This window comes from Myotis daubentonii, chromosome 14 (assembly GCF_963259705.1).
Source record: "Myotis daubentonii chromosome 14, mMyoDau2.1, whole genome shotgun sequence".
NCBI lineage: Eukaryota > Metazoa > Chordata > Mammalia > Chiroptera > Vespertilionidae > Myotis > Myotis daubentonii.
The window spans coordinates 26,879,489-26,888,971 of record NC_081853.1 but is presented as its reverse complement, the minus strand read 5'-3'; the positions used below and the strand labels follow the sequence as shown (position 1 = coordinate 26,888,971).

General features: G+C 48.7%; 1 protein-coding gene across 2 annotated transcripts in view; it reads right to left on the bottom strand.

Annotated features, from left to right (window-relative positions):
* Window positions 1-214: 214 nt before the first annotated feature.
* Window positions 215-9,483, bottom strand: part of XPC (XPC complex subunit, DNA damage recognition and repair factor) — a 29,301-nt gene continuing 20,032 nt past the window's right edge. For both annotated transcript variants that reach the window (XM_059663710.1, XM_059663711.1), the window contains 7 exons: window positions 8,584-8,744; window positions 7,049-7,130; window positions 3,617-3,751; window positions 3,367-3,536; window positions 2,718-2,811; window positions 2,103-2,192; window positions 215-1,060 (listed from right to left, as the gene is read on the bottom strand). In XM_059663710.1, coding sequence (XP_059519693.1) covers window positions 851-1,060; window positions 2,103-2,192; window positions 2,718-2,811; window positions 3,367-3,536; window positions 3,617-3,751; window positions 7,049-7,130; window positions 8,584-8,744 — 942 coding nt within the window. In that variant the 3' untranslated portion in view covers window positions 215-850. The remainder of the gene's footprint in view (window positions 1,061-2,102; window positions 2,193-2,717; window positions 2,812-3,366; window positions 3,537-3,616; window positions 3,752-7,048; window positions 7,131-8,583; window positions 8,745-9,483) is intronic.

Sequence of the window (9,483 nt, the reverse complement as noted above, 5' to 3'; positions counted from 1 at the left end):
CCCTTGGATAAAACTGATTCAAATTTTTATTGGCTCCTGTCAAAGATTAAATAATACCTCCTTGCTTAAACATAGAAAAGAAAAATCCATGTGTGCTTGTAAGCCCCCAGCCTACAGGAAAACAGAACTTTAATTTAGTCTCGACGTGTGTACAAATCACGGTCAGCATGTTTTCTTAGCTGATGCAAAATCTGAAAGAAAATGTAGAGCTGAGTCTTTTTAGATAAATGCTTTATTTTTTTTTCTCAAAATGTTGTTCTAAATACCTACAGTGCCATAGAGCTTTATAAAATTTATCCAGTAATGACTCTAGTCTTCTGCCATCATGAAATGTAACTTTGAAAAATGGATCCCCAAAATACCAGAATCCGAGTTGACCTGTGCTCCCCATACTAAAGAGGCAGCATTAGGCAGTATTAGGAAACCTGATTGAGGGAAAATGAGTGGCCTGCAGAGAGAGGGTCTGAAGTCTGCAAGAGAGGCGACAGCACCAGTGACAGATGAAGAATCTGGAAGAAGGGACTGGTGCATTCCTAATGTACGATTATCCGAAAATTTCCCAGGGGTTTCTATAAAAAACGGACTCAAGTTTCAAAAGGGGAAGCAGCAGGTCTAAGTGCAGGAGGGCTCCAGGGAAGGGTTCCATAGCTCAAGACACAGGGTGTGGGAGCAAGAGACTTTGAAGGCCCTCTGCTGAGTGGCTCTGACAAGGACTGGGCCACACTAGACCTGCGGCACCACCTCAATCTGACCCCGCTGTCCCCGCATCCTTGTCGGCACCCGCGCTGCTTGTCTGCCTTCCCCGTGCAGACACCATGGCCTCCATCCTGCCATGAGATGGCCACTCACATCACAACCTCTCAAACGGGAACAGGTGGGAAGCCTCCGCCTTTTCCCTTTTGGTTTTCTTAGGGCACCTTGGCTTCTGCTCTTCTTTAGGTTCTCGGTTCTGGGGCCAGGAAGCAGCCAGGATCTTGGCCGCTTCTGCTTGCGAGCTGGTTCCTTCCTCTTCATCAGAAGAGAGCCCACCTCCTGCTGGGTGGGGAGTTTCTGCTCCACTCTGGAGAGATGGGGGCAGTTTAGGGAAACATAGGCCACGGGTCAGTGAGCAGACAGATAGGAGGAAACACCCTCACGAGGCAGTAAAGCTCCTAGCAACAGGCTGCCTGAAGCTGTGTGGCTCCGAGGACAAGGGTACTGCATGGGGCTGGGGGAGAACTAAGGCCTGTCTTCCTGTGTCTTCCTCAGACTGGGGACTCTTCCAAGCAGGTACTGGTAATTTACAAGCTGAGGGAACACCAAGATGTCTGGGCAGGAAACTACCCTCAGGGAGTGTACAATCAAACCTAGGAGATCGCTACTGACTGGGGCTTTGCATGCATTACTTCACTTCTGAACAAAAGTGCCCAGTGCTCTGAGGAGGTACTCCATGAGCCTGGGCTGGCTGGGGCGGGGAGCTGGATGCAGAGGGTGAGAGCACAGAGTTGGGAAGGAACCAGTTAGGCATGAAGCTGGGTGAAGGGGTCACTGATGGGGTTTGAGGGAGGAGCACGACGAGAGTATTTTTTAAAGGGAAATAGGCAGCATGTGGGTAGGAGATGTGTGGTCACAGCTGCTCCCAGAGCATTTTTCTGCTGTCTCTGACCCAGTACTGATCGCACCGTGTGACTGTGTCTGGGGCCTGCATGTCAAGTCCACACCTGTGTCCACAGGCTGGCCTGCCACGTGGCAGGTGCTGTGAGAGTATTCCTGTCCCGAGGGATGGTCACAGGCACTGAGAGCACCACCAGGCTGAATGGTGGGTCACACACAGAAGTACAGACCTCGTCTCTTTTTGAACGGGCTTAGCACCAGAGCATGCACCTCCTCACTTGTGCAGAGAGAAGCAGAAAAGGGCATGTTGGGGCAGGGCTGGGGGCCAGAAGAGGCAGCTGAGGCTGACTCCAAGGACACCTTCCCCTGGTGTAGGTAAGGGGACAGGTCTGTGGCATCAAAACATAAAGCTGATCTAAGACTTGACGCCTAGGCAGAACGTGGGCCAGTGATTTCTGAGAACCCCTTCCCACCCAGGCTCGTCTTCTCTACAAAGGCTCCACACTGACCTTGGCCCCATAGCGAAGCTTCAACCTCTCCCTGATGAGCAGTCCCTTAGCCAGCAGCTTCCAGTTCTCGAGCGCCCGCTTCTCCCTTTTCTGCAGGAAAAAAATGACACAGTAGCAAAAAATGTTGAGTACTGCTATTTTCAGGAAAAATAAGATCGAACCTGTGAAAACACACACACACACACACACACACTTTAGGTTAAAAAAAAGTTTATATCAAGTATCAGTTTTAAAATTGGAATGATTTATAAAAGGCATGACAGGCATAAAAAACAAAAGCCCTTTTTAAAATGATTTCCGACTCCAAAATGTTTAGGGGAGGAGGTTCTCCACACCTGGACCATAGACAATTCCTTTCTACAGAGGCAGGTGTCGGCAGCAGGGAAGTTGTCCCTGGAGCTGGGATCCGGGCAGACAGTGGATTTTGAGGAGTAGGAAGGATTGTTTTTTTTCCAGTGCTGGCTCCCTAGGGGCCCTCACGGAGTTGGAGCCAGAAAGAGCTTCCGAGTGCGGAGACTCTCCTTTATAGTTGCTGTAGGTGAGGCACTGCCCGTCCAGTGTGCTTGCTTTCCCACTCCAAACCCCACCCAGGCCAGCCCTTGCCAGACTGCTCACCTCCTTCTCCTTCTTTTCAATGAGTGCCTGCTCATTTTCCCAGGCGGCCAGGAGCACGTCTTTGTATTCCTCGCAGACTATGTACCCGTCAGTTCTGTGGGGATGCAACAGGGGTGGACTTTCTCGAGCCTGATTCCTGCTCTCGCCTTTCCTCCTCCCGTTGTGGAGGACAGTAGGCCGCTCCTAGCTCTGAAGGGTTTCCTGAGTCAGCTGGCCCACAGTCCTGGCCATAGCTGCTAACAGATGCCACTCATGCAGAAGGAAAGCCTGTGGACCTGGCACTGCTTTTTCCGGGCCCTGCCTAAGAGAGCCCCTGCCCACCCCCACTGCATGCAGGACAGAGGCCACCAACCAGGAAAGACGCTGACCCCATTCGGTCACCTGTGACCACCCCCAGAAAAAGTGTTTTAATCTAACATTATTAGGGGCTGGTTTCACTGGTTTTGCTGCCTCTGGGTGGAAGTCAGAGTAAGAGTCAAAGTGTAAAAGTAAAAGGTAAAGTGTTAAGGCTGAATTTGCCAATTCAGAGTAAACCCTGGAAAATCAGAGCCACTGGGCCTCTCCCTCCCCCAATCCCACACCAATTTCCCACCCACTTCACCGTGACCTCCCCGCTCCTTCCAGTTTCTATGGACGGCGCCTCACGCACATGGGGTGGGAGTATCCTTTATGGAAATCAAAGCCGGTGACGGCCGGGACACAGTCGATGCCCAGCTTACGAGCCACGCGGTTCAGGTTGGGCAGATTCAGTTGAACACAGCCAACAGGCATCATGCTGGGCAGGAAGAGGTACACGTTCCCAAATTCATTCCGGGGGACCTGCAGAGGGTTGGCATGCCAGGTCTGGCCAGCTGCAGCATGAAGCGGCCTAGTCCTGACCCACTGAGCACTGCCCTTACCTTGCCGTCCACAGCCACGGGTGGCTGGTATTCCTCTGTCTGCCACTTGCCAAACAGGCCCAGGTCGTTTTGGTCCTGCAGCTGGGGCTCAGCAAGGCGGGCTCTCCGGGCCCGGTTGGAATAGCCTTTCACCATCTACACCAGAGGGAACAGCCAGTTTACAACAAAGGCTACTACTTCCGGAGTGCTTACTGTATAGGAGGCCCTGTGTTCAGTGCTTCGCACCTGTTACAAAACAAACAAACCAACCTGGGATGGGTGTGCTTTTTATCCCCTTTAGTACTATTAGCACGAGTACCACCAGCTAACATCTACAGAGTGCTCACTGTATCAGGCACTGCTCTCAGTGCTCTGTGTGTATTTAATATTTTCAAACTATGACTGATTGTGGGTAACGAACAGCAGACAACAAGACCACAGATAAGGGGAGGATTACTATACTTTGTTCAATACTTTCATCACTGAAATGGAAATTAGAACTCAAAAATGATGGCACTTAAGATCCCATGGCCGGGTGAGTGACAGGCCAGGATTTAACACTAGAAAACTAACTGTGCCATGTACCCTGGAAGGCACTGATAGTTTGGGACCCCGAGCACATTACATTACTGATGTCTAATGGTCAATACCAAAATTTTCACTGGGAAGTGAAGGGGTAAAAGGAGCGGAGAACTGGCAACGAGGAAAAGGTTGTGTAACTTCGACAAGGAGGAGCGGCACAGGCGTGGGCTAAGGATTGGCTATTGGGCCTGGGCTGCTTCTAGTGTAGGGGTTGGCAAACCTTTCCTGTAAAGGGTCACATACAGCCTCTGTTGCATATTCTTTATTCCTCTCTTTTTACAATCCATAAAACAAGTAAAAGCCATTCTGAGACAGGACCTAGGCTGGATGTGATCTGCGAGCTGTGGACTGCAGACTGCTGTTCCAGTGGCCATTTCTGCCAGGGTAACTGGGCACACCACCTCCGTCACCCGGTGGGGCCGACAGTCCCTTTCTCAGGGAGCCATTCATCCCATGCTGTTAATTAAGTAAAGATCCAATGAGCATCTATTACAGACACTGTGACACCAGTCGTTAGGGGCAGAGAAAGGGCAGTCTGTTCTTAAGGAGCACAGGCTCCTGTGGGGAGAGAGAAGATTACAATTTAGTTTGAAGAATATAAGGCAGGATGGGACCCACAGGCAGGACCCCTTGCCCAGCCCTGAGGAGGGAGAGGGAAAGACAAGCTGTTCAGAACAGGCCCCATCTCACCGAGTCTGAAAGGGCAAAAGGGACTGGTCAAGTGAAAAGGACCGAGAAAGGCATTTGGAACCAAGAGTATCTGGGACTGCTGAAGTCGTCTGGCATGCAGGAGGAAATGTGGCTGGGGAAGAGGCGAGCATCAGAGTAACACAGGTTTTGTGCTACATGGAAGACATGACTCTGAGTAGGGTGAGGGTGGGCTACCCAGGAGGTGTCACATGCAACTCTATGTTTCAGAAAGATCCCATGGTGGCGAAATTGACAGTGAACTGAAGAGCTGAAGGTGGCTGTGATCCAAGCAAGAGAAGATAGGGAGCTGGACAGTAGGTTTCAGAACACAAGGAGGACTTGAGATTTGGGATTATGCTAGAACTGTGCTATTATAATAGCCACGAACATTTGAAATATAATAGTCAGTCAATTGAGATGTATTAAAAGTTAAATATTAGGTTTCAAAGCCTTACCAAGAAAAAAATGTAAAATATCTTGTTAACATTCCAAAACATTACATGTTGAAATGACAATATTTCAAATATATTTGAAAATATTTAAATTATAGAGGCCCGGTGCATGAAATTTGTGTATGGAAGGGGGTGGTCCTTCAGCCCGGCCTGCACCCTCTCACAATCCAGGACCACTGGCTCCTCACCACTGGCCTGCCTGCCTGACCACTCCTAACCTCTGGCCTGCCTGCCTGATCGCCTCTAACTGCCTCTGCCTACCTGCCTGATCGCCTCTAACCGCCTCTGCCTACCTGCCTGATCGCCTCTAACCGCCTCTGCCTGCCTGCCTGATTGTCCCTAACTGATCGCCTGCCTGCCTGATCGCCCCTAGCCCCTCTGCCTGCCTGCCTGATCGCCCCTAACCACTCTGCCTGCATGTCTGATCGCCCCTAATCCCTCTGCCTGCCTGCCTGATCGCCCCTAACTGATTGCCTGCCTGCCTGATCGCCCCTAACCACTCACCTGCCTGCCTGATCACCCCTAACCACTCGCCAGCCTGCCTGATTGCCCCTAATTGCCTCAGCCTGCCTGCCTGATGGCCCCTAACTGCTCTCCTGCCTGCCTGATCATCCCTAACCACTCACCTGCCTGACTGATCATCTCTAACTGCTCACCTGCCTGCCTGGATCACCCCTAATCACCTCTGCCTTGGCCCCCACCACCGTGGCTTCATCCGGAAGGACGTCTGGAATGATGTCTGGAAGGTCGTTCAGCTATCTGGTCTAATTAGCATATTACACTTTTATTATTATAAATATTAACATATTTAAGTATGGCAACTAAAAATTTTAAATTTGTGGCTCCCCTTATATTTCCATCAGACAGTGCCATTTTAGAATGAAGAGACTGGCTATTGGACATGGAAACCCGAGCGGTCCACGCAGGCAGCATAATGTACTCAAGTCTGCCTTTGGCAGTGACCCGCTCCCAAGGCTTGCAGCCCCTTCCCACCAAACTGAGGTGTCTCCACTCCTGCCAAGCTCCCTAATCTCACAACCCAAAGGGCTTCTTTTGGGATCTGACAAAAAAGAACAAATGTGTCTCTGTGACTAGCTATGTGTCCTGTGACAGGCTGAGTGGTACTGTACTGAATCCCTATTTCTTGTGGGCAGCTGGCCTGACTGAGCAGCACAGAGGGGGAGAAATGACACTGGAGTGGAGGCAGGGCTTGCGATTGTTGTCTGGGCACCCATTTTCCTAACTGTAAGGCCTTGGACAAGTAATTTCTCCCGTTTCCATTTTCTCATATGTAAAATGGGCACCATAATGCTAACTCCCATGGCTGTTGAGACTCAGTAGAGAACGTATACATACAAAATACATGGTAAGTTGCCAAGCGGAAGGACGCTGATGACTGGTGAATGCATCTACATAAAGCAGGGCTTTGGCCTCTTAAAGCAACTCAGTAAGAGTTCCAATCTACACAGCCTTTGAGCACACACACCAGGAGTCTGAGGGCTGCTTTTTGGCACAGGTTTCTCGCATGCCCTGGAAGGCCCATCTCTTACAAGTTCCTCATTAGTTAGCCATCGTCCAAATGCTTTTCTCCTTCTCAAGCTAGGAAAGCAGGCCTGGTTCCTAGCCTGGGCCCTCAGTCTTCACTCCTCTGCCCTCAGCGGTTCCATCAGTCCTGGTGCTGGGCCTCCCGATGCCCTCGCCTGGGGGGCGCCCACCCAGCTCCGCTTACCTTGTAGGGCACTTCTCCAAGCCTCACCACTCTTCCTTGTTTCAGCCACGTGTCCCTGGAGTGCAGGGTTTGCACGCAATCCCTGCCGGAGCCAACAGAGGGAGACAAAGGAGAAACTCAGTTCACACCCTGATGGAGCACAGTATGGAGAGGAACCCTGAGGACCCAGGTGCTCATATGACCTCCCAGGAGGAAGAGCACAGCCTGTGATACTCTTCTCAGGCTCTGCTCCTGAGGAAGCCAGGGGACTTGCCTCAGGCAAACAGTAAACTTGGACTTCCTATCTTAGTGGGTGTGTGAGTTCACTTACAAACCCTAACCTAAATAGAATTACACTTGTCTTAGGCTTCCTGCGGTACCCTCACCTCTCCTCCCACAATGACAGTCCCTTTGCAGCCCGTAGGGCGAGAGGCAAAAGTCACAGCACTGAAGGCACATTTCCTCACCACTGAGCACATGCCTGCCCAGGGTCTGGTCTGCTGCCAATACCAGAGGGACAAGTGTCCAGGGAAGGGGTGGTGAACCCAAAAGACTACATGGAAATTATAATTGCATTAATAAATTACTATGGAATTAAGGCTCATGCACATGGAGCGGTGAAATAATTCCTGGCAGCCTGTGATTATGGGGAGAGATCCTCTGGCTTCACTCTCCTTCCAGAGAGAGCTAAGAGCTATCCCCTAGCCTTGCAATTCTACTTTCCAACACAGACCCTGAACTGAGGGTCCAGGTGATTCCCTGCACGACTGACATGCAGGAAGTGGTCCCGTCAGAGGACTTAAACCATCTAGTCATAGTGTTTCCCTGTATTTCTTCTTTTCTCTCTCTTTTCACATTTCTTAAGGACATCTATTTTTTGGTCTTGTATTTTAATATTTTTAAAAAATATTTCTTTTGTGTTCTTTCTACTGTTATTTCTTAAAAGCTCTGCTTCTACTTTTATTTTTTCTTCACCTTACATTTATATTATTAAATAGTTTTGTTTTAATTTTGTATATATTTCACATTCATTTCCTACTCTTTCTCCCTTCACTTCTTCGGTATTTCTACTGTGGCAAAATATACATAACATAAAAATTTACTATTTTTGCCATTTTTAAAGTGTATGGTTCAGTAGCATTAAGTACATCCGGACTGTTGTGCAACCGTCACACTGTCCATCTTCAGAACTTCTATCTTCCCAAACAGCAGCTCTGTGCACATTAAACTATGCGATCACTTTAACTTTCTTACCAAATCCTTTATTTCCTTTTGTATATTTTTAACTTATATTTGAGGGGTGTGTTTTTGCCCTATATAAACCTTACTTGTCCTATTTTTATTTCCCCCCTATAACTTTTCCTCTCCTGTTTATCTTTTATTCCATGTTGTTTTAATTTCTAATCTTTAATCTCTTCTACCCATCCCCACACACAACAGCACATGCACCCACTATAAAGCTCCTCCTACCTGACAAATGAGGTAAATGAAACTATCAGCCCCAGAAGGCTGACAAGCCCAGGCCATCAGGAAGCCCACCAGGCCACCAGACGCACCTGGAGTAGACAGCTTCTCCACGACAATAGCCAATGATGGCGGCTGTCTCGGGATAGATGGCCTCGTATTTCAGGAGATGCCTCTTCAGGGCGTACAGAGGGTGGTTCTTGTATGTGCCAATGACAGTGGGCAAAGGCTGGTCCAGGTGCTTTGCCTGAAACTGCAAAGGCCAGAGAGATAATGTTGAGCATGTGGTTTAGAAGAGGAAGTAGGTTTGATATGGGCAATCTTCAGACCAGCTTGTTCACAGTGAAGCAGAGGTTTCATGAGCACCAATGATTGTAACATTGCTTTTGTAGCTCTATTAAGTAGGTTTCAGATAAATAAAAAGCTATGAAGAATCAAGTAATTCTGTGACTTATAGCAACTTTGAAAAGTCATCTAACCTATTCCTCAGCCAGCCTAGCAGATGAGTGTCCACTCTACTATGGAGTTCCAAGAGAACAAAAACAGTTTTCTTCAGGAAAGAGGTCTTATCTCAAAGTGGCATCACTATTCTGCAACGTGGGTTTCCTTGACTGCTCACAGGAAATCAAAATGAGTTGTTTACACCTTGTGACTTTTTTAGTCTACTGTAATACATGTTCTTTTAGCACTTCTATAAGGAATCTGATTTTTCTTTTTTTAAAAATATATTTTTATTGATTCAGAGAGGAAGGAAGAGGGAGAGAGAGATAGAAACATCGATGACAGAGAATCACTGATTGGCTACTTCTTGCACGCCCCCAACTGGGGATTGAGCCCACAACTCAGGCATGTGCCCTTGACTAGGGCAGGAATTTGATTTTTCAGGGGACAATTCCACTGCTGTAATTCACATCTGATTCACCAAGGTCTCATAGGCCGACCTTAGCAGTTCTTGAAAACCCCCAAATATATTAGTGAGGACGGGCAACATG